This window comes from Dipodomys merriami, unplaced genomic scaffold (assembly GCF_024711535.1).
Source record: "Dipodomys merriami isolate MVZ:Mamm:240054 unplaced genomic scaffold, mDipMer1.0.p SCAF_110, whole genome shotgun sequence".
Taxonomy (NCBI): Eukaryota; Metazoa; Chordata; class Mammalia; order Rodentia; family Heteromyidae; genus Dipodomys; species Dipodomys merriami.
Window position 1 is genome coordinate 2,977,930 of NW_027202383.1, and position 24,799 is coordinate 3,002,728.

Consider the following 24,799-nt stretch of genomic DNA (forward strand, 5'->3'; position numbering starts at 1 on the left):
GGCTTTGTGGCCCTTTGCGCCCCGACCCGGCGCCCAGCCGCCGTGGCCGGCTTCCCGAGGGCGGCGCCCACCGCTCCGAGTTCAGCGCTCCCTGGCTAGTTTGCTTTTGTGTGTGTGTTTTGTGTAATTTGATTTTTTTTGTTGTTGTTTTGGAGAGAGCTTTTGGCGATTTGGAAAAGCCTCAGACGCCATCTACAGTTAAGACGTAGGTAACGGCCCTCCCCGGCACCCCCTCCTTCCACGCCCCCCACCCTCTCCACCAAAAAGAAAAAGGGGGTGTCTTCAGACCGTGGCTGCCGCACCGCGAGCCGGCGGGCCGGGCCGCGAGCTCCTGGTTTCGTGTTTTGTTTTCTTTTTCTTTCTTTTTTTTTTTTTTTTTTGGTGGTGGTTCGGTTTTCCAAAACGCGCCGAGGACGAGTCGCCGGCCGTGCGTTCCCCGAAGACCCGGCCAACTCCGGCGGGGCTCCTCCGCCCTGATCAGCGGCTCCGCCAAGGCTGCCCCGCTGCGGGGCGGGGAGCGATCGGCACCCCGGGCTGGGCTGCAGCCGCCTGTAGTCCGGTTCCTCCTCCTCCGCGTGGGACCGAGAGCGAGCGAGCCGGGGACACGCGGAGCGCGCGGAGCCTGCGCCTCGCCGCCCGCCGCTCGCGGCGAACAAAAGGACCGGACCGCCCGCCGCCGCCGCCGGAGCCCGGCCCCGACCCCGCGGGGCGCCCGCCGCACCTCCTCGTGCGGGGTACGGGCGGGGGGACCATCTCGCTGCGAGCCGCCCCGCGCCCGGCCCCTCCCAGCTCCTCCTGCGTTCTTCTCGTCTTGGGAACCCGTGGCTCCGAGGGGTCCCCGCCGGCGGCTGCCCTCGCCGGGGAAAGTCCGGGCTCGGCCGCCTCAGCCGGTGTCCGTCCGTCCGTCCCTGTGTGTGTCCGTGTGTGCGTGTGCGGGGCGCGATCGCACACTCATGAACATACACAGGTCCACCCCCATCACGATAGCCAGGTATGGGAGATCGCGGAACAAAACCCAGGATTTCGAAGAGTTGTCCTCCGTGAGGTCCGCCGAGCCCAGCCAGAGTTTCAGCCCGAACCTCGGCTCCCCGAGCCCGCCCGAGACTCCGAACTTGGCGCATTGCGTCTCCTGCATCGGCAAATACTTACTGCTGGAGCCCCTGGAGGGGGACCACGTTTTCCGCGCCGTGCATCTGCACAGCGGAGAGGAGCTGGTGTGCAAGGTACGGAGCCCGGGCTCGGCGCGCCCCGCGTGCCCGGCGTGCCCGGGCTGCGCTTGCCTGCTTGCTTTGCTTTATTATTATTGATGTTGTTATTGTTTTGATCATTATTGTCTTCTGAAGATTCTAGAGGGGGCCGACGGGCTGGGGAAGGGTCTGGGAGAGGGGGACCCGCGGGGTCGTGTGCCTCTCCTCCCTGGTGGTCTGGAGAAAGCGGGGTTTCCGTGTTCATTTGCCCGGCTTGCATTAGTTGGGAAGTTTTTTTTTTTTCTTCTTTTTTAGGCCGGTGCAGACAATGGGGGCGTTTTGGGGAGAGCCCGGGAGGGAAGGGGAGGGGGGGACTGGAGAAAGAGAGAGGGGAGGGAGGGAGGGACGGAAGGAAGGAGGGAGGGAGAGCGGCGGGACTGCGCGGGGCGCGGATGCGCGTGTACCCCCAGGCTCCCGCAGCGCCCCCTCCCCCCGTGCCCTGCGCATCGCCGGGTCCCGCCGTCCGTGTCCCCCTTCCCTCTGTGCTGGGGACATCTCTCCCTAGGTCGAACCCCCTCCCCTCCCGGCCTGAACCAGGGACCCCCCACCCCCTCCTCCTCTCCCCGCTTTTAAGAGAACCCGGACTCGATTCCCTTTCCCAGCCATTGTTCCTGGCGGGCAGGTGTGGAAGCTTTGTTCCTAAGGTGCCCTTTCCAATCCTGCTCCTCCCGGAGCCTGGAAAGCAGGAAGGGCCACCAGACGCTGCCCTGCGAGCCCCCGGGGGACGAACGCGGGCTCCCTGGGGTCCTTCTAGGCTCAGTTCCTTCCCGCCCTTATTTTATTGATCACTCACCCCCCCATCCCGACCACTCCCCTCCACACCTGAGACCCAGGGCTCTGAGACGCAGGTGGACACTTGGGTTTCCCCGTTGGTTTTTTGACCCTGAACCACCGGCCTGTGGTCTGCATGTCTTTGTGTAGACAGACGCCTGGGCCACCAGACCAAGGGATGAAGAAGTAGTTGATGAAAATCAAATAAACGAGTACAGTAGAACACAGTACTAATCAGCATTGGGCATCGATCAAGAATTCATTGTGAATTTTAGATTTGATCACTGCTTTTGCGGGGGGTATTGGGGTGGGGGAGGACTGGAGTGTGTGTGTGGCTATTCATGCTGCTTTGAAATGGGTCCTGCAGTCCAGCTGTGGTCCTACAGAATCCCTCACTGGCTTCCCTTGAACCAGACCCGTTGTTGTGGAGTGTTCTTGTTTCCTACTGGACTGGATGGAGTGTTCCCTTGTCATAATCAGGATGGCAGAGATGGCCGGTCAGCCTCGTGATTGTTTGGTTGAGACCTTAGGGCAAGCGTGAGACCTTTCTCAATACTGCTTGTAGCCTGTACTGGCCATTTGGGTGATTTACATCTTTTCCAAGTTCTGGAGAGCCAGAGCAACTATGCCCAGTTAAGCAGAATTCAGTAGGCGACTCAGCTGGATTGAATTCTCAGAAGTCCTGCAAGGTTACACAATAGAAGAGTCATCCTTTGAAATGAATGAGTTCCACAGCCCTGACTGCGTTCCTCCCCGCCCCCCCTCCTCCCCAGCACCCGGTCTTCCCTCCTTATGCTCAACTTCAGTACAGAATTTTAATTTTTTTTTTCCCCTTTTGCAAAGCCAGGAGATGCTTTTAAGTAAAGAGACTGCAGCCAGACTCTCCCGGACCATCCTGCTGTGATTTCTTTGTTTAAAATCAGGGATGACTCTGGCCTCTGCTCTTTCTTTCTCCCTGCAGATCCTTCAAGACATATTTCACTGCGGGCTGACCTTACAGTGGCATTAGCTGACTTGCTCTCTGGCCTAAAACTGTCCTTAATCTGCTGGTTTAGTTATTGCAAAGATTGAATCAGTCCCTCACCAATTACTGTGTGGCTGCAAGTGGATTAAATGCAGTATCATTGTTCTGCTTGGCAGAGGTCATCACTTTCAGACACAGAGGCTTCTGTTTTCCTGCCTGTCTATCAGAGGTGATGTGGTCGAGCTGTGCTTCAAGTAAAGCAGTGATAGATACCCCCCGGGAAGCTAAGCTAGCTCTTAGGGAACTCGGAGTTTTCTTAGGGCTGGATCTGTGAACTGCTACACATGTTGGTCTCCTAGCATGCATCTACAGATTGAATGAAGTTCCTTTTGATGTTGTAGAACGTAGGGCTCATGTTTCCTAGCTTTGTGTTGACCCAAGGGGAAAAAAGAAAAATCTGCAAAAGCAGGCCAAATGCAAGGATGCTGTTTATTAGAGGGCTGTGTATAAAGGATTGCATAGGACACTGGGGGGGTGGGGAGGGAGGGGAGATTCCAAGGGCCATTTAAACAAAATAATCCAGCCAGTTTATTGTTGCCGTGTGCCTACTTTGGCTAGGAAAATGGGGAAAGGACTGTTAGGGGTCTTTAGCTGGATCCTTTTCTTAGAAATGCGGGGAGCTACTGTGCAGATTGACATAATTACTGTCTTGGCAGAATAGGCACTGTTTTTTGCAAACATTACTAATGTGGCTTAATCTGACTGCCTTATCTGAACTGTCACATTATATAACCAAGGCTCCAAATTAAACATTTAAAACGAAGCTGGCAACCAGGCTCATGGCTTGGTTTTGTACTTGGAGGTGATGGTTTAACAACCAATCCAAGCCCATAAATGCCTGTTAAAGCCACTAATAAAAGTTTGGCTCCTTCCCACTTGGAAAAACATAAGTACTTCTTTTAGTTTCCATTTTCTGTCCACCATCTTGGAATTTGGTCTCTTCTACAAAGGGTTCATACGTACGTACACACGTGTGTCTGCAATGTTGAGGCGTCCATTCATGCATTAGATTTTTTTTTTCCTCTTTAAATCTGGTTTTCAGTTTGTCAGCAGTGGAGCAGGATAATAAGTTTAATGTACTGAACTACCAAAAAAGGCACCTATTATTCATTTAATTTTTTGTAAAGGCCACTGGAAACAGGAAACATTTTATAAATAATCAGAACTGCAAGGCCTGGCGACAGAGCCTGCAGCCTGGCGCTTCAGAACAGCTCTGGTTTATTATATAATGCAGTGTGTTGACATTAGCTATTGCAAAGGGTTTATTTCTCTATGAAATTTCTGAGGTTTGACCCGTTCTGTTGCCTGCAGTCTGGGTGTTAGCGTTGACTCAAGCATTTCAGATTCCTAATTGAGCGGCCCTCTGAGGTCACTGCTCCGAGGTCATCCTTTGACAGTCTCAGAGTGTGATTTGTGGTCTCTGGAGAGGTGGAAGTATTCATTCTTAAATTCTAGGGTGTAGTGGCAGCAGCTGCAGGCTTTCCTGAGATACCTCATTATGGTTCATTCACAATTTACTGTTAAACTTTGCTTCCTCAGCCCCAGTTAGCACCAGCCCCCTTGAGGTGTTTATTGTCCCTGGTTTGACTCACAGATTTTTTTCCCCCCTTAAATGCTCTGAATAGCTTCGGAAGACCTGGATCTCCCTGAAAAGAAATGTAGTATTGTGTACACATTTGAGAAGGTTGTCAGCAGAGATGGACTTAGCTCTCATTCAGATCTCTGGGTAGGAATAGGATCAAAGAAAAGTACAGCATCTAGGTGGAAGAGAGAGGTCTCAGACTTAGTCCATTACCTATATTACCTGTGCTGTCCAGTTTATAGGGTGGCCCAGCCAGGATGAGTAGGGCTGGGAAGGTGGCTCAGTGGTAGAGCGTTTGCCTTGCATGCCTGAGGCCCTGGGTTCGATTCCTCAGCACCACATAAGCAAAAAGAAAAAAGCCGGAAGTGGCGCTGTGACTCAAGTGGTAGAGTGCTAGCCTTGAGCTGAAGAGCTGAGGGACAGCGCCCAGGCCCAGAGTTCAGGCCCCATGACCGGACCAAAAAAAAAAAAAAAAAAAAAAAAGGTTTGTGATTCCAATCCCCCCCTCCCCCTCGCAAGCCATAGACAGATGATGATATGGCCTTGCTGACACAAAATGACTTGGGAAGCTCAATGTTTGAGAACCGCTGCTCACTCCTCTAATCCAACTACTCAGGAAGCAAAGATCTGAGGATCAGGGTTTGAAACCAGCCCACGCAGGAAAGTGTGAGACTTACTGCCACTTATCCAGAAAGTAGAGCTGCACCTCTGGTAGTGTGCCAGCCTTTAGTGAAAAAGCATCCAGGCCTCCAGTTCAAGTCCCAGTACCATCATTAGAGAGTGAGAGAAGGGGGGGGGGCAGGCACATTTCTATTATGTCTGCTTTTTCTATTTAACAAAGCCTCTCATGTACCTTCTCCTTCACCTCCTTCCCTCCCTCCCTCCTTCCCTCCCTCCTTCCCTCCCTCCCTCCCTCCTTCCCTCCCTCCCTCCCTCCTTTTCTTTTTTAAGACAGGGTCTCTCTATGTAGCACAGGTTCCTGCCTCTGCCTTTGCTTCCAGAGTAGCAAGTGCCAGGATTACAGGGGTGAGCCACTGTGCTCAGCTAACTGCAAGCACTAGTATTCCTAAATCATGAATGAAAGCTTTCCTTTTCCAACCTCGAGATTTCTCTGTACTGTTCATTTCTCTTAGGTTTGTTCCAAAGATATTGATGATACATTTCTTTTTAGGCAGCAGCGAGGTGGCATTTCACAGGCTAATTCTGATTCATAGGAAATTATTGCATAACTGTTTCATTGAGTTAGATATGTGTGGAGGGAAGAAAGCAGCCAGCCTACAGAAACAGGGACCACAGTCTGAGAAGGCTTCAGTTTTGTTCCTAGCTCTGCCACCAGGGGGCAGGAGTTAGAGTTGTTGGTCAGTGCCTCAGTTTCCACATCTGTAAGATGAACATATTAAATGTAGGGAACCCTTAGGCAGAGAATAGACACTAAATGTGAGTTTCTAGTATGTTCTATAATGTCTTATTGAGGTGCATTTTTGTTCTTTATGTTTTCTGAAAGTAAATCAGATGTTACCTGTGTCATCTAATTTAGCCTTTGGTTTTTCTATAATAAGGCAATTAGGCTAGAGGAAGAACAATACAACTTATCCTGTGTATATTACCTTCAGTTTCTCCCAGAATGCATTGAGCCAAGTTTTATTACTGTGTTATACACAGGAAGATTCGGTGACTCAGAAAGGTTCAGACACTTTTGATACTGCATAGCTGGTAGAAGCCAGGGTTGTCATGTTTCTTATCTATGTGCAGAATGCTGTCTGTCACCTGAGAAGCCCAAGCCTGCGGGGAGGGGTCGGCCTCCTCTGATTTGGTGTGTAGGGGGAGTCTCTGACTCGGGTTTTGTTCATCCTGTCCTAGGTATTTGAGATCAGCTGCTACCAGGAATCTCTGGCCCCGTGCTTTTGCCTGTCTGCCCATAGCAACATCAACCAAATCACCGAAATCCTCCTGGGGGAGACCAAAGCTTATGTGTTCTTTGAGCGGAGCTATGGAGATATGCACTCTTTCGTGCGCACCTGCAAGAAGTTGAGGGAAGAGGAGGCGGCCAGACTGTTCTACCAGATCGCCTCGGCCGTGGCCCACTGCCATGACGGCGGCCTGGTGCTGCGAGACCTCAAGCTGCGGAAATTCATCTTTAAGGATGAGGAGAGGTAAGTGAGGCTTAGCCTGGACTGACACAGCTCCTAGTCTGTCCTGGAAAAGGCTGTAGTGACCCATGTGGGCTGCCTGTTGTCCAGCTGCGGGGCAAGATGCTAAGGAGGACAAACAAGAGACTACTGCAGGACTAAGATGCCCTTGGAAAGCAAGCAAGCATGGCACTTACGTGCCAAGTCCAAGGGACAGTGCTGAGCTAGGCTGTGGTTTGATGTGATCTCTGAAGGTGATTGCCAACTGGTGTGGCAAATTGCATACCGAGAATGGAAGGACTTTGAAAACCGTATGCCATTTGAACCCTCATTGTCTACAAACACGTGTTTATCACTTATTCATCCCTTCCATAGCTGCTTCCTAGGCATGTATTATGTATGAAGGAATCACAGTTTTCTGGTCTGGGAGTATTGAGATGAATTAGATAGTGGCCGGCCCTATGAAACAGGAGAATTTATGGAATCTGACTGGTTTGGATCTTGTGAAACTGAGGTTTGGAGGTATTAGTTCTCTATAGGTCTTGAAGGGTGGAAAGTGTTGGACTTGTGTGTGTGTGTGTGTGTGTGTGTGTGTGTGTGTCTATGTGTATGTGCACACGCACATGCGCCCAAGCAAGCATGCTTGCATTGGTTATTTTCAGAATAGGGTCTTGCTGTATGCCAAGCCATCCTGGACTATGATCCTCCTACTTGTGTTTTCCCGTGTGGCTCTCAATGGCAGGTGCATGACACTGTGCCCCGCCATTGCGTTCCCCCTATAGCCTGGATGATAGAGGCATGCCACCACCCTAGCCACTGAGGTGCAGATTCACAAACATCTATGCCTTGGCTGGCCTGGAACCAAGATGGATCTCCCCAGTCTCCACCTCCCAAGAAAATCGGATCACAGAGTCACGCCACCATTCCCAATTACAGAAAGGATTTATAGGAGAGGATTTAGGCTTAGTGTGGGCAGTACCAGGTTACCATGTGAGGCAGCTTCAGGCAGGAGTGACACTAAAGGAAAGCTGTGGTTCTCTCGGGAAACACTTGCACAAGGTGCTGGATATTTGGGGTCCGTGATGGTTCGACCGTGAACTCTTTCCATTCTCCTTTTCACACCTTGCTCTGGGGCCTTGCTTTCTCTTCCATCTGATTTTGCTCGTAGAAATCCATGGAGCCACTTGTTTCCTTTGAAGAATGTGCTGTTTTAGAGGGGGGAGGCAACAACTTTATACTCATTGCTCATTGTGCTCCAGGAATTATGGAGAAAGCTACAGGTACCTGAGATCCTGGGTTCTCATGGCTGTCCTTAGTGTTCTCATCTGTGAGGTAGAGGATCCATGGCCAAGGCTCTTCACCAAGACCATGTGGTGATGGGTGAGTGCATCCATTCATTCCCTCACTTTGCTCACTTCTGGGTGCCTTCTGTGCACCCACTACAGAACTTTTGCACAGAGCTTTCTGTATACCTCTTCCTTTGTTGCTTCAGCTCAGTGACCTGATAGTTTCAATCTATTGCTCATAGAAACCCAGTGGCCAAACAAGCCAGATAGAGCAATACATGCTTTAAAGACAGAAAAGAAAAAAAAAATCTTTGTGGTTTGAACTAATTAATTATATAATGTCTGGCAAGCATTTGACGATTACTAAGGGAAAATGGCCTGCTGTTACTTAACCCAGATGGAAGAATTTCATGGTTTTTTATAATCCAGCTGCATATACCAGGGGCTTCTGGGCTTCCTGGACTTACAGCTATTGGTCATTTTCCTCTATTTTTGCCCACAGAGGAGGATCATGGGTAATGATCTGACCTTGATTGTGTTGTGTTGGCTTTGTTACCAAGGTGAAGAAGGTTGTCCGAAGCTTAGAGCTCATCAGCTCACCATCTGCCTTTGGAGCCCGGAGTCTCAAGTCCTTATCTTGGTTTTCTTGTCACAAACCTCTGTGACCTTAAAACCTTGCATTGGGTCCCCTACCCCACCCCACCCTAGCCTCACCTTCCTCCTTCTTCTGTGGTCCAGATTGGCTCCAAGTTCTTCTCGAATGATAATGTTCAGGTCTGGGCTTCTTTGGGATGCTGACTGAATGTGTATTGCCCTTCAGCAGATTGCCGACAAAGGTGTTGGTCCTTGTCCCTCTGTGTTCCGTCTTCCTTGGAGATTTAATTGCGTCTCCTACAAAAATTAATTGGAGGTAATGTTTGTTGACCTCCGGCTACACTGTTTGTAGTTTAGCTTACTTAATTCTTGCGAAAGTTGGAGACGGGAGGCATAATAGAGGGGTAATGGTGGGCCTTTGAGGACCCTGGGCTGTGAAGCGCAGAGTTGGGAAGTCTCCATTCCACCAAGAATGAATAGGCAGATTCCCTGCTAAGTCAGCTAGACTGCCAAGAAAGTCATTCATCTGAAAACTCATTCTCACAGGTGAAATTCATTCACTTGTGAGCATCCAGAACACCAGGCTTTCTCCCACAGGGACCTGCACGTGTAAAGCATTTCCATAAAGAGGAGCATTATTGAGTACTGGGCTGGCATGTCCAGGGATAGCACCCTCTAGCAAATAGGTAGTTGGGGTGTGAGTGAGAGCAGTGTGGGCTTCCTTGCATCATGAAACATTGGAGCAGGAGTGGATCCCAAGACCTCACGCTTCAGCGACCGACTTCTAGCCATGACCTATACTGCAAGCAATGAAGGGGACAAGTCAGACTCAAAGTCCCTGTCACAGGGTTTTTTTCTCCAGGCCTCGCTTCTCTTTTCTGAGAAGAAACCTAAGAGTGCTAAGCATGAATTGTGGCAAAGCCCAAGTCCTCGACACCCCAGAGCCTGGGGAAGAAATAGTCAGATGTAAGAAGCTCTTAAACAAAGAACTGAGCGTTCTGGTAGGTGTGCAGTTATGTTTGCCACGTGACCTGTTGCCACCCTCTCCAGAGAGGACAGGAAGAAGGAGGGTCAGAAGCCAATGTGAAAGCAGAGCAGTCCACTGGGGCAGACGTGTTAAAGCAGAATCCCTTTGAATTTGCGAGAGAGTTTCCCACCTTGGAAAGAGGACGGGTGGGAGTGTGAGGGAGTCTGGCCATCATTGGTTGCCAGCGTGTCTAAAATTACTTTGGGCCTTTGCGAACAGCCCTGTGGCTTATCTGAGCACCGTGGAGCCTCCATCAGAGAGATGGAAGAGACCTCTCTGGGTAGTGGGTGGGGATGCGGAGACCTGGCTGTCTCAGGCAGCCAGTCCCAGAGGACAGCAGCCTGGAATGCACCCAGCCCCTCCCACTCCCAGTCGGGAGTGTTTTGTCTCCGTGCCTCACATAAGGCCGAGGTCCCTGCAGACTTGGTCCTTCCAGAACAAAACAAACAAGCATCTGTGTGGGCAGGTCACTTCTGTGTTCAAGGGCGATTGAAATGGGTTCCTTATAACTGGCAACAGCTTTTCTTAAGTCACAGCTTTTTGGGGACGGATGGTTACCGTCCAGTCAGTAGCCAGTTTTGTTGTGTTTTACAACCTCTTAAGTCCAGATTGGAAAACCTGTGGTCTGTCACACAGAACATAGTTCACCAACGCTCTGTCTACTGGCTGTGTGGGGTTAACAGAGCAGAATCCACGGTTTGGCCTGTATTTTGGCCTGCAGATCACAAATGGCCACCTTCCTGAGAGGACAGAGCAAGAAGCCACAGACCAGGAGTCTTCACATTCCCCCCTGGGTCCAGGCTGCCGGGAGCAATCACCTCTCATTCTGATGGCAATCTGAAACTGAGATCTGTGTCTGCTAACCCATTGCTTCTATGAAGAGCGCATGAAAGCCACTTGGCAATCCTGCTTCACTGAGCTTGAGACACCTTGCATACATCAGTCTTCTTTGTCATAACAGTGTACTTTTGTTCCCTCTGGATCCTGGCTTGACAGATGGAAAGGGGGTGCAAGGCCCAATAACTGGGCCTCACAAGGTACAGAATAAGATCTGCCTGATAAGTGGACTCCATGCGCCTCACCTGTGAATTGCCCACCCTCTATACAGCAGGCAGGTGACCTCCACGGGTACGTTCTTGGTGGAGCTGTCAGCACCTTAGGTTTGGTTTTCCTGGGTAGTTTTGCAGATATTATATGCAGATGACACTCCAGGACATGTTTAGACCCATTGTCAGTGTACCTTCTGTTGTGTTGAGTTAGCAATAACCATATTCTTTTACTTTAAAAAAAACAACTTTGATTTAGGGTCAGGATTCAGTCTCTCATTCTACTATTCATTAGCTACCTGCTGGGATGTGTCACTTAATGTTTCTGAGCTGCAAGTTTTCAAGGCAGAAATTACTCATAACATCCCTGTAAGGTGGTTGTGAGCGTGAACTGAGATGATTCTGTAATTCAAGTACAGAGCTGGGCATCATTAAGTGGCAAATGGCTCTGGAGTCATCATAAAGCAGTACCAGTTTTGGTGAGCATTGCCCTAGACTGGGAGAGTTTGTGAGGAATGAAGTCTCTGTGTTTGGTAGCCTTTTCTGTGAAGGGTGGTGTCCTGGTACTCAGGGGATAGGATTCAGGCCCCAGCCACCTTTTTTGATGATAATCATTAAGTTAATGCAAAGAAGGTAACACTCAGGTCAAATGTATCTTATGTGGAGCCTGAGGCTCAGAAAGACTGGAAGGTTGACCAGATGTCTGAAGAGAAGGTGGTCTGGTTCAGCCATGGCATTTGTGTTGTTATTTCCTCAATTACCACTGCCCTTAACACACACCTGTCCATTCAAAATTCCTACAGCAAATCTGTGATGACTGGGTGGGGCTAGCCTGCAAAATGGGGTCCTGAATCTGATGAAAGGCAGCAAGTTTGCCTTACATTCCCCAAAGGGTTTGTCAGTCTGCTCTATCAGCCTACTGATTGAGGACCATGTTTCAGGTTAGGCCTTGAGAGACAGCCTGGGTTTGGGAGAAAGGCCCATTACTAGATTTACTATCTGAATTCCAAACCCTGCTCTTGCACTTGTTAGAAAATTGAACCCTGGTAGGTTTCCTAACCTCCATTCCCAGAATGCCTTATATCTAGCGTGAAAATAACAGGAAGAACTTCATGAAATCAAAGGTATGCATATGCATAAACTCAATGCTTGGCCCGTGATCAACCTCAGGAAGTGGTAGCTCTCCTTGACCTTAACCTCTTCCATACCTCGCCTCTCCCACCTCGAATGCTGGTTCATGCTTGGGCTGCCTCAGGAAAGTACTGGAGCATCTTTCCCTGCTTAGTTTGGCCCAGCCGTTTTTCTCTTCTGGGACAAGGCTTCTTGCTACACTTGTGCTACACCCCTTAGTGTAGTGTTGATATGTTAGGCACTGAAAAGCCTCATGTGACCTGAGAAACACATACCCCTTCACATGTTTCTTCTATCTCTTACCACTGCCAAGTAGAAGTCTGTCACTGCTTCTGCAGAGTAGGAGCTGAGACCCAGGGTCAGGAAAACTCAGGGGGTTTTGTATAATAAGTGCCCCCTGTGACACCACATTCTGTAGGGAGGTCTTCCCCCCACCCCATAGATGGCAAAGTTTTCCTTTTGTCTGGCTCTTTCTTTAGATCTTCAGATTACTCCTGTCTCTAGTGAGGTTTCAATATCAACCAAAGCGCCTGTGGCTGGTATAGGAGCTCCAGGTACCAGACCCGGCTTTCCTTTCATTCATAGCTATACATCTTTCTTTTCAAGTTCTAGGTGCTTGAGGCTGTACTGATCCTTTGTCACAGTTGCTCCCTCCATGCTTCTGTGTGGTGAGTAAGTGTCCCTCTCTTCTGGCATCCTTGCCTGGGTAGTATCTTGTCCGCTGCTCTGTTTTGATAGTTCATGTGTACATCGCTGGCCTGTCCCTGTCTCCTGCCTCTGCTGGCCTAGGAGCTTCCTGGAGACAGCGGTTGGATCTCATTCACTATGTGTCAGTCGTGATGGGCATGGGCATTGCCTTTTAATTAATGAAGATTCCCTTTTTTGGGCAAGAGCTGCTCTGGTTGGAGGCTGGTGACAGGATGAGAGAGGCAGGGATAAATAGAAATCATTCAAATGTAGGTCGTTGCCTGGAATTGGAGCCCAGAAAACTTAGGAATCCCCATGGAGACACCTTTGCAAAGAGCTATTTTCAAAGTTGCTCATCAAGTGAGAAATTAACCCATCACTGCCATTTTGATTAAGTGATTTATACCAAAGTGACATCGATTTAAGATTTTGTTTTAGGTGTTTAAATGCATCTATACTTTTTTTTTAAGGCTAATTACTGTTAGAGAAGGCCAGTCTTCTCCAAGGTTCTATGATTAAAAATTCATGAAATTGTGGGTACTCCGGAGTAGGATTTCTGGCTGGACTGTTTACCACATGTCAATTACTTGAAACTTGCTTGTCTGGGGCTCTAGACAAACCAAGAGGACACGGGGGAAGAATTTTGATTCTTCTACTTGTCTGTATGATCTCAGCCTCCTCCTCACAGGTTAGAAATAAACTATGTGAATTTCCCACTACTATGCTTGGTGCATTGCAGGTCCTGAGAACAAAGCTGCCATGGCTGCTTTCGATGATTGTTGGATTTGCGCCTCATAACCTAACAACTCGTAGGCACGTATTTATTCATGCAGGGAGTGTTTATCTAGCACCTGTTATGCACAGCACTATGAGATGGTAGAGACACTGCAGTGCTAAATGAGACAGAAATGACTCTCACAGACCCCCCCTCCCCATGTCAAGTAAGTAATATCTAGGCCTACCACCATGCACAGACTAACGACATGCTTTAAATTACCTAATTAACTTCCATTTAGTGACTGCTTAAATTATTCCATTTAAACCCAGTGAGAAAGGAAGGGATCCTCATTACCACTGGCTTACAGATGAAGAAATTGAGGCCCAGAGTTTTAACATCCAGCACTAGGTTGGCTGCCAATACAAATCTGCAGCTAAAAGCCCGGTAAAAGATCTCAGTTATCAGAAGACATTTTCCCATGCAGTTATGCAAGGAGTAGGCACCCAGAGGGCCAGCTCTTTGAACATTGTGAGAAGGGAACTTCTCGTTTTCTGAGGCACGTGAGCACAGAACCACCAGTGAATCCATCCTCCGGGCAGCCCTCCGCTCCCTGTTGCTTCATCTTATGTAATGGGTTTTGCTGCTTTCGTGGAACTGTAAGGTGGAGTCCATTTGTCTTTGCAGGCTCCATGCCTTACACGGGTCTTAGCATTATAGGTACTTAGAGAATGAGTGACAATGGATAAAACGCACGTATGAATAGATAGACTCTCAGTTGGAGTTGGAGGGAGTGAGTGTGAACACATTGTCATGGTTCTTTCTCCAGCACTCTTAGGAGTTTCTCTAAGTGACAGAACAGAGAGCAGCTTGTGTGAAACTTTTTTGGGTTCTGTTAGTAGAGTCAGGCCAGAGTCCTGAACCCCAGAGGAATGGAGGGAGACTATGATATGGGAGTCATGCTATCTTGCATTAACTTTCTGCATGCTGGTAGCGGTGGTAGATGTTGGAGAGCTCCTGCCACTGGACTGGATGAGGCAGTGGATAGTTGTGTCCCAGTTCAGCAGGAGAGGGGAGATCGGGGACCATGATCATGCCTCGTATGGGTGTTGGGCACCTGTGAGTGGCCTTGGTCAGAGACTACAGAAGGAAAGGGAAGGGCCCAGAAGGCGAGCTGAGGCAAGAGGCAGGCAGGAAGGAGACACTAAGGTGAGCGAAGCCAAGAGACAGGAAGGAAGGAAGTGCTGAGAAGGAGCAGTGAAGCCAACAAGAAAAACATCCTGACCTTGAACTTGACCCAAAACCTAGAAGGAGCCACTGATGGGTCTTTTCTGGAGAGCAGAGACAGAGTTAGGTTGGTGATTCTGGAAATAAATGTGTATCACCCTTGTGATACAAGTGGGAACTGGATTTGATTCCAGCATGATGTGACTTAAACGGGGCCTTGACATCCTTCGGTTGGGGTGACGAGGGAGAGAGTGAAACATCCGTTAGCTTTACAACAGGAAGAAATCTACCAGGAGAGGAAGGTCCTTAGCAATAGCAGAGCCAAGAGCTGACCAGGTGTTTTGGTTCCTGGCGGGCTCAGAATGTGTCTAAGTTTGTGCAGGAGTCCCGCCTTTAGGTTTCCTGTCATCTGGTCTGACCTGGGGAATGTACAGACACACGTGTACTCATGGTACCCAGCACTGGGGCCTGAAGGAACCCATTTTTCCATTCTGAACCCCATTTCAGGCTGAGTAGTGAACAGCAGCACTTCTGGGTTTCTCCTTCCAGGACTGAATGTGGGAAAGCATTGCTGAGAGGCCAATCAACAGATCTGGGGAGGAGGGGTCCTTGGGGGGCCACTTGCAGGCACGGGGAGCAGGTGGTGAATGGAGTATTGATGAGGATTACGATAGGCACAGATGATACTTTCTCCTTGCTTGGGTTTCCCCCTCTGTTGCTGTGGCAACGGGAGTCAGGAAGTCCTGAAGTCTACAGACTGCACTTGCGTGCTGTCCTCCTGGGGAGTGGGATGGCTTCACTTGTTGGTCCAGTGGCCTTCATGTGTCCGGTGCATCCACCGTGCGGGAGCTCCGTTGTCTCTGAGCAGATGGTGCTGTAGAAAATACCAGTGTGTTGGACCCAGGTTGGGTTTTTCATTTCCACTTGTGCTGTTTCTTGGCAAGGCCTTCATTTTCTGATCTATGGGAGCGAGGGGTGGGGGAGGGTGGGTCTTGTGGGTCTGCTTCTTGTGTAAAACCAGCCAGCATCCAGCCTCCCTCTCCTTACATCCGTCTCCCTCTACCCTTCAGTGTATTCTTGACTGATTACCAACTATCTCCCAGCTCCCTTGAAAAACACAGGGCTGGGGGGTGGCGGGGGGGGGGCAGGCTGGGAATATGTCTCAGTGGTAGAGTGCTTGCTTAGCATGCATGAAACCCTGGATTTGATTCCTCAGTACCACATAAGCAGAAAAAGGTGGAAGTGGCGCTGTGGATCAAGTGGTAAAGTGCTAGCCTTGAGCAAAAGAAGCTCGGGGACAGTGCCCAGGATTGGCAAAACAAAACAAAAACCACGGGGCCTGGAGGAGAGGTGGCTCTCACAGGTGACTTGTTGAGAAGATCAACACTCATATGAAACTGAGGATCAAAGTAGGTGCAGTGTCATGACCCATCTGGTTCCAGTGGAGGTTGTGGGTCTATTTGGTGGTGGTGGTTTCTTCCCAGGTATCCTCTAGCTTAGCTTGCTTGGCCACCAAGGGCACATTTCCAGGAACAGAGAGAGCAAGGCCACACCTGAGTGATTTGCCTTTGCCCTTGACCCTTAGCCTGCCTGGATGTCAGGCCTAGAGAGCCTTCAATGACCTCAGGCCCTGGACTTCCCGTCCCTGCCCTGCCCACTTTGTCTGGCTGAACTCCCAGCTCAGCCCTGCCCTGGTCCACCCTTTTCTGGTTTTTTCCTGCCAAGAGCCTGGGGTAATACAGAAAGGTTTTAAAGTCTGGTTCGTGGTGGATGCTATTTTTTGCTGCTGTGGATGGAGCAGGGAGGTTGGATGTAAAAACAGATTTGTTTCTCAGCTTGGTGCTCGCTTGCAAGACAGCTGTGGACCTGCCACACATCTGCTCTCTGTGCCTTAATTTCTTTTTCTAGTATGTGAGAACACCCCAGCAACCTGTGTATGTGGCAGATCATATATCTCCATCTATGTAGACCCCACCCTTTGAAAGCCTTTGTCTGATGGTAAAGTATTTCTGTGGCCAGGAAGTATTTGGAGAAGGCAGTGGGGTTAGAATTCTCCTGACATCGATTTTGCTGTCCACATTTTTAGTGAGTTTAGGATGTTAACTGTCTGGACATTGGTTTCCTAATACATTAGAGAGTATGTTTATATATTCATCCTTATCTTTCACTTTTTTATGAGTGGGGTGGGGAAGGAAACCTGTAAGAGTACCTACTATCTGGAGAGTTCTTAATACATAGTTACCTGATGTTGTGAAGAGATTTTTTTTTCAAATAAGAGAATGTTGATTGTGATCATCAATATGCCCTATACGAAGTGTTTGCTCATGACAGCTTAAGATGAAAGAGAATGTTAAAGTCTGGGATTTGGAAGTGGGAAGAGCCCTGTTTATACCCTGTAACTATTCCTTCTTCTTTTGTGGAAGTAAAACAGCCAAGAGAGACAGTGGTCACACTGCTGGTTCCATGTAGTGGCAGTTGGCGCTCCTGAGCCTGTGCTGGGCTTGGATGGAGGGAACCGGGGCTACATGGGTGCCTTATGTTTCTCCAAAGGAGCCTGGAGGTGATCTGCATCTGCTGGTTCTGGCGTCTTCACTGGCAGTGAGATCCAGCAACAGAGACCTGGCACCAGGCTGCCCGGCATTGAGAACACAGGCTGCCCACGTGGGAGCTGTGTTCATTCAGCAGGTCGAAAGCAAGGCAGGCTGTTCTTCTCCTATGCCAGGGACAGCCTGCAAAAGACACGCAGGGATCTGGCTTCTCTGGCCAAACCACCTGCCCTGGGCTCCCATGGCTGCCATTTATAGCCATTTCACCACCATAATCACTCCCTCTCCTAACATCACATTATCTGACCTTTTCTGCTTGACTCATACCTATACTAGATAGCCCCTCTGTACAGTATGTTTTCAAATAAAATAAAATAATATTAAAAAAAAAATCACTCCCTCTCCGCTCAGGTCACACCGGGGTAGCTTTCTTTTCCATCTTTAGTCCAGAACACACATCCTGGTGAGCTGGGTTGAGACAAGATGAGATATAGGGCTGAGCTGGGCACACAGCCAGGAGAAGCATCTCAGGCTGAGGGAGGTACGATGGGAAGGTCCCAAGAAGGGGGTGAGGTCCCCTACTTCCCCTTGCCTGGGCCTCTGTATTTGATGTAGCATCCTTTGCCCCTTCCTGCTCTCCACTTCCACCTCCACCCTGCACGCCTTGACTGCTGGGGCTGAGGGATGGAGCCTCATTTTTAACCATGAGATCAGTATACTTGTCTCACTTTTTGCTGGGTTCTCACAGCGATTGTCTCGTGCCTTTTTTCATTCAATCCTCACAAAAACAAGAGGACGAGGGCCACCTTGCATGTCTTGCGCGCTATCCCCACAGTCTTAAGAGCAGCTTGAGGAGTCAGCACTCCATGACTGTATGTCCCATGCATGAATGATGAATGGGACATTTGAAGGACTAGGAGGACCACAAGCGATCCCCTGGATTTTCATGGAAATCACCTCCTTTGCCTGGGAAATGCACACTCCCCAGGTTGGGAAGACTGAAAAAGAGTAACATGATTAAGACTGTTGGTGCATTTCCACTCCTTTTGCCACCTACATCACATCCTGCCCCTCAAGGCCCTCCCCATGTGCATTCCTGGCAGCCCAGTCCCCAAAGGGAGGGAGCCCAGAACTGTAAAACAGCCGCCCTGCAGTTGCACAGCAAATCCTCAGGCACTAGAGTTGGACATCCACCTGTGTGGCTGACTTCTTTGCTACTCCACGTGCTTTGCATCCTGGAAGGACAGTGCTTAACGACAACCCAGAGCCCTGCCTCTGAGTGATGTAAACAAGTACAGGAGGCCAGGTCAGAAGAAAGCCTGTGAGCGCTGCCTTTTCTCTTTGTCCTCTCCCTGGTTTCTTTGACCCTCTCCCCTGACCTGCATGGAATGCTGGGAAGTAAAGAACTGGGTCCTCCCCCACGCTGGTTCTCTCCAACCGACCTGCACAGGTACTGCTCCAGGGATGGATTTTCATCTACCGAATGTCCCAGATGTCATCCGCTCCATCTGCTGCATGGGCAGGGCTGGGGCAGCCAGGAGAGGGTCAGCAGCCCTCCCTGGTCAGCCTTTTCCACACTATCAGCTTGCTTTACCTCTGTGGCTCTTCCTCCACACCAGGACTCCTGTATAGAATTTTATCTCATATGTTGAAAGAGAATACACATGTAAGCACTTGGCAAGAGTCGGGTAGGTTGATGACCTAGTACCCTTGGTAACGTCGTGATTTTTAAAGCCAACTTGAACTCTGGGCTGACTTGAGCATGCGCTTTTTCCCTGATCTGGCCTGGTCCCCAGGGTGCTACAGCAGTGCATCCCAAACTCAGTGAGACAAGGCTACCCCAGTGGATGCAAAAGTGCTGTTAAATCAGCCCAGGAGCAACCCAGCTAAGAAGCATTAGGCATCGTCTTTTTATTTCATTCTTGAATTATTTAGGTAGCTGCATATCTTCTCAGCCCTCTCTAGAGAGAGGTGACCTCTAGCTGAGGGACAATAATGGATATATTCTGAGACCCTCATTCCATGTAGAATAAAAGCCTCTAGAACGAGGGGGTCACGCTTTTTATGAGGACACACTGCTGCCTGCTGGGGCAGAGGGTAGAGGAGAGAGTCACAGTGTGCAGGTGTGAACTCAAGGAATCTACAAGAACAAGCAGCAGATTTGCCTTAGCATGAAGAGCTGGAGGTGGGAGCTTTGTCCCTGATCAAACCAGGGACAAGTCTAGTTCCTGCAATTCCATCTAACTCCCTCCTCCCCTAAAAGTGTCTTGAGTATTATGGTTTACCAAGTCTGCCCTCCATCCATCTCTGTCTTCATCTCCAAGTACCCTCGGCCAGGTGGACAGAACAGGGGTCATTGATCCTATGAGATCAGCCCAGCAAAGCCCTAAGAGTTGACATGCAACTTTCCCTTAGCTTCTTGAGCATCTGCCCAGTACCAGGTGTGTTATACCAGTGATGCAAGGGATTGCTCTCTGCATCCCAAGTGGCCCGCTCACCTGCCCATGCACTCCTGGAGGTGTGAAAGAAGGCATCACATGGAGTAACCACAATCTGTTATAGAGCCTGGATGCTGAACACTCAGGAACAGTGGATGGCATTTGGGGCTCTGACCATGGCTCTGGTCCTGCTTTGCCTGGGATGCCTGGACAGGGTCTCCCTGATCCTGGGAGCTCTGTAGAGCTGAGGAAGGGCATTCCACACAGTGGGATGACATAGGCGGAGATCACCAGAGGGATCGCAGCCAGCCTTCCAGCAGCAGCAAAGGGACTAGCATGGAGGGAGTAGTGTGGATTGGACAGATTTGGGGGTCAGCTTCAAGCCAAGGTGAGGCCATTGGCCTGCCTTATGGATGGGCCGAGACAGCCCTGTAGGGCTTCGGCAGCGAACCCAGACCCCAACCTGAGCTCCCCAATTCTAGGACTGGCCTTTTCCATGGGGGCTGATTGCCCCAGCTCATATGGTTAGAACACTTAGGATTTCTACCCCTCCCGTGGTTATAGGCTGCCCAGGGAAGGACTCTGGGGTGAGGAGTCTGGTTCACTCATAGAGCCAGGTGTGGGGGTCATCCTGTCTTTCCCCTCCCCTCAGCCCTCGGCTTCCGTGGACTCGGCTGTGTCCATCCATCTTGGAACAGCTGGCCAGGCTGATGGGTGAGTGCCCCCGGCCACCTTAGATTAGAGGAAGCAAGGGAAAGAAAGATTGTTTTTTAATCAGCTCAATTCCAGATTAGCACAGCTAGATCCTTCCTATTTTTGTTGAGCATTAGCTCCAGGGGCAGGAGGAGACGGTGTACTCTCCCAATTACAATGGAATATGGGATGAGCAAAGGGAAGAGGAAAAGACCTGTGCTGGTGAATTTTACAAATGGTTTAGATGAATTATAAGCACACCAAAACTTTTTCAAAAACTGCCTTCCAGGTGACATTGTCGAAAAAAAAATGTACTTCTTCCCTGACTTACGTAACTGTACCCCCTCAGTACATTACCTTTGTAATAACAACAACAACAAAAATTGAACAAACAAACAAACTGCCTTCCCCAGGGTTCTTTTGTAAAGCTGAGAACCAGAGGTTCTGGGTGGCTTAGGACTCTGCACACAGAGCTGTGAGAGATGGTGCCTGGCCGGGAAACCACCCTGCTGTAGGGCCTAGCCCTCTTCTAGCTGTTTCTCCTTCTCTGGTGGAAACAAGTCCAGAGCAAAAGCACTCCTTGCTTTTCAGAGTGCCTGTCCTCTACCCACAAGCTGTTGGAGTCAGTGTCCCATTTCACCAGACCTGTGGCTAGCGAGTTGTTCTGGGTGTCTCGGCACACTGTGGGACTCTGTCACTGGCTGTGACACCTGGACGGAGGGCAGACAGCAGAAGATGGATTTGGGTCAAAGCTCTGACTTAAGGACCACAGTGGCTGGCGTGTTTTTCCCACTCTTAAGCTCCATAAGCACGCAGGGTCCAGCAGGGTGGAGGCCCGGATGTGGACCCCTGCGCTGAAGGGGAAAAGCCTGAGGGCCTTATGGGTGCTATCTGTATCCTGTCCACCTGTCCACCCTTGCATCCCTGATAGTAGACCTTTGTGGGTGTGATGGATGCGGAGTTCGTGGGGCCTGAGGGATTGAGAGCTAGCAGCTAGCGTGATGGTCGACGGCGCCCCTCGGTTACCTTCAAGTTTAATGGCATTTCAGTCCTCAGCTTCTCCTACACCAAATTATGTATGCTGAATAGAAGACGTCAACTCATTTCCCAAGGAATTTACCCAGCAGGACTTCATGTATGTCATACCCCGTGGTGTTGTGGGGCCCTCTTGCTGGGTGACGATGAATGCCAGGAGCCTGAGTTCAGTTCTTCCTCTCTGTTACTCCGCATATCCAGGGAAAACATCCACATTCTTGGTGGTAATCATCTTGTCTTCAAATGGTAGGGGGAACATTGAGGACAGGGTGAATGGTTTGAGCTGGACCATGCTGTGGCTTTCCCCGTTGGTTAGGTCTGAGTTGAAGGCCAAGGGGGCAGTAGCTCACATTTGCAATCCCAGTGAACTTGGTAGGTAGAAATGTAGAGGATCCAGGTTTGAGGCCAGCCTGGGCAAACAACTAATCAAGATGCCATCTCAACAAATAAGGTGGGTGTGGAGGTTCACATCTATAATTGCAGCCACTGGTAAGGTAATATAAAACATTCGAGATCCTATGTAAAAAAAGAAAAGACCTAAAGCAAAAAAGGGCTGGGATCATGGCTCAAGTGACAAGTGTAAGGCCCTGAGTTCAAACTCCATACTGTGAAAAATAAGTCAATAAATGGTGATTAAAAATGCGTCTGAGTTCAAATGCCATAGGACCCATAATTATTATGTAAGCTGGACTAACTCTTGTTCCTTCATCAGGTCATATTAATGGTTTAGCTGGTAATGATTTGATCGAGTTCCCTGGTAGATTGTCAGGCTTTCCGAAAAGGTCCCTGAAGTCCCGGGTCCCCTGGGCATCTAGCTCTGTCTCTGAAAGACACAAGGTGCTCAAGGAATCATGTTCCATCTTGGTCCAGTGAATGAATGAGTGAGTGAATAAAGGTGGACGTGAGTGAGGACTCTGGTTACGATGGAAGGATGGTCTTCCACCTCTCGAGAGTTCACACCTTCCATCTTGTGGTCTTCCCTGCAGGACTCGGGTCAAGCTGGAGAGCCTGGAAGATGCCTACATTCTCCGGGGAGATGACGACTTGCTGTCTGACAAGCATGGCTGTCCTGCCTATGTCAGCCCAGAGATCTTGAACACCACTGGCAGCTACTCGGGCAAGGCGGCGGACGTGTGGAGCCTGGGCGTGATGCTCTACACCATGTTGGTGGGGCGTTACCCTTTCCATGACATTGAGCCCAGCTCCCTCTTCAGCAAGATCCGCCGTGGCCAGTTCAACATTCCAGAGACTCTGTCGCCCAAGGCCAAGTGCCTCATCCGAAGCATCCTGCGACGGGAGCCCTCCGAGCGACTGACCTCGCAGGAAATTCTGGGCCACCCTTGGTTTTCTACAGATTTTAGCGTCTCAAATTCGGGATACGGTGCTAAGGAAGTGTCTGACCAGCTAGTGCCAGATGTGAACATGGAGGAGAATTTGGACCCTTTCTTTAACTGAGCTCATGTGGTCCATGGAGACTTGGCAGGTACCAGGAGTGAGAGAGGGCCCCACAAAGGAGTTCTTCCGGGGACACCAATGGCCTGGCTGGGCAGCCAGCCAGCCAGACAGACAGACACTCGCACTCATACGTTTCTTGGTTCCGAAGAGGAAAACTTTGAAGTTGCTGATTAAACATGTAGCATTGGGGCGAGAGATGTCATGGGGCAGGGGTTGGAGTCGGGTGGGTGGAAGCCCCCGGAGATTCTCTTCCCTGGTTGTAGCCTGGGAGACTCCCCCTCCTGCCCTTTACCAGTTGGGCCCCTCCCTCCGACCCCACTTTTCATTTTGTTCAGATAGTTGCAGATCTTGATAGAATTCAAAACTCTCTGCCTCAAAGACACATCTTGGCATTGCACTGTTAGCATTTAACTTTCGTTATGATTCAGGGAAGGAACAATTGGCTGAGGATTTTTGTTTCGTTTCGTTTCGTTCGTTTGTTTTTGAAACAAGCCAACCACCTATGCGGTAGATAATTTCACTAGAAAATAATCGGAAAATAATTCGGTGCACACAGACTGATCGGCAACCTGGGTGCTAAATTAAAACAAAACAGAAGTTCAGTTGGTGTCTCTTAATCTCCCTCTTCAACTCATTTCTTCGAAATAAACGATTCACTATCCTGGTTAGGAAATGGCATGCGAGTGCTTTCTCCCTACAGGACACAACTGTGTACTAGTCACAGACTGTTCTGTTTCATTTCAGTTGGTTTGTGGCAGGAAGCTATTAGAAGTCGAACTTCGAGATGCATTACGGTATCATGCCCTAAAGGGGAAGTGGAAGGAGAATTCTAGCTCCTTGTTGACTTTGTTCTTTTGAACGATGAAACTCTCCTCTTGGCTCACGTGAGAGGAGAGCCGGAGAGGGCAGTGAGCTCCGGGAGTCTGATGCTTTGGGGACATTCTAATCTCAAACTAAACATTTTGTCTTTGTTTTATAGGAAACTAGTGAAACCAGGCAGGTTGTCCCACATGTATAAAATACAGGGCAGCTATTTAGTTTTCTTTATCGAAGAATGATCCTTTGGCTTGGAAGGCCCTCTGGTTAGGACAGAAAAAGCGGGAAGGATAATAAGCTGAAAGCTAGGGTGATATAAATACACAAACAGTTATCTATATCCCAATACGCACCTTTGTGTTTTCAAGAACTCTTCTATTTATTAAGGAAAATGTCACATTGTGATGTATTAACTATAAGCCAGTACTTCAATTACGGGTCGACTTGGGATGACATGTTACATGCTGTAGTTAACATTTTATAATTTTTCTCCCCTTGTTTGGAGTATTTCTGTCCCTAAAAATAACCTTTTTATTTGGCTTTTCTAGATAGCTTTATTTGATTTCGAGTGGCAAAAATGTTTTTCTTTTTAATTATTATTATTGTTATTATTATTATGGCTTTTTCTATTGCTGTATGATACAGAACTCTTCTGGCATAAATATTTGTGTTTCTAGTACCTCAGTTGTTCGAATTTTACTGCCTGTATATGTTCTGTGAAATGGTCCTGTTTTTTGGGTAGGCATCACGTGGACTCTAGTATGTAAATGTTACTTGAATTTGTGCTTCATTATAGTGCGTGGCATGTATGTGCAGAATCTTGGATGCTTCACCACGCCTGCTTAGTTGGAGTCCCCGTCCCAGGAGGGCAACTTCCGTATTCATAACCACGAGACAAGGCAACCATGGATTTACCCTGGATTCTATTTTGGTAATGGAAGAGAGAGAGGAGAGAGGGTTTTTACATTCTGAAGATGGTGCTGTGTCAAGAAGGACCTTTCTGTTTCCCTTCCCTCTCCCCCTATTTTTTAAGTACCTGGTAGGAGAAAGATGGGTGATGTGCATGGTGGATCTATGGCCTCTGGTGCTTTGTCCTGTATTTGGTTTAATGTTTTTGTCCTAATCTCTTCAATCAATAAAATTGTGCGTATTTAACTAAAATGCTGGGATCTGGAGAATGATTTTTCTTTTTGGCCACCTGGTTTGTGTTTACCAAATGTGAGCCAAGAGGTCCTATGTTTCCCTAGGCAGTCTCTCCATCATGGTGACCCATGGTCATTATTTATAAAAGCAGCCTTTCATAATATTTGGGTATGTGCTGACCAATCTAGATATAATAGCTCATGGATT

At 49.1% G+C, this 24,799-nt stretch overlaps 1 protein-coding gene across 1 annotated transcript; it reads left to right on the forward strand.

Moving 5' to 3' along the window:
* Nucleotides 1–217: 217 nt before the first annotated feature.
* Trib2 (tribbles pseudokinase 2) lies at nucleotides 218–24,604 on the forward strand. Its single transcript, XM_070015284.1, has 3 exons — nucleotides 218–1,223; nucleotides 6,485–6,777; nucleotides 22,165–24,604. Exons 1-3 carry the CDS (start codon nucleotides 954–956, stop codon nucleotides 22,631–22,633), a joined length of 1,032 nt encoding a protein of 343 aa, XP_069871385.1. The 5' UTR covers nucleotides 218–953; the 3' UTR covers nucleotides 22,634–24,604.
* Nucleotides 24,605–24,799: the final 195 nt, after the last annotated feature.

What these genes read in the sequence shown, in the direction of transcription:
- Trib2 (XM_070015284.1), top strand. Translation starts at nt 954, where the DNA reads ATGAACATACACAGGTCCACCCCCATCACGATAGCCAGGTATGGGAGA. An exon ending in GAGAGGAGCTGGTGTGCAAG is followed by an intron (nt 1,224 to 6,484) that starts GTACGGAGCCCG and finishes ATCCTGTCCTAG; the next exon opens with GTATTTGAGATCAGCTGCTA. An exon ending in ATCTTTAAGGATGAGGAGAG is followed by an intron (nt 6,778 to 22,164) that starts GTAAGTGAGGCT and finishes TCTTCCCTGCAG; the next exon opens with GACTCGGGTCAAGCTGGAGA.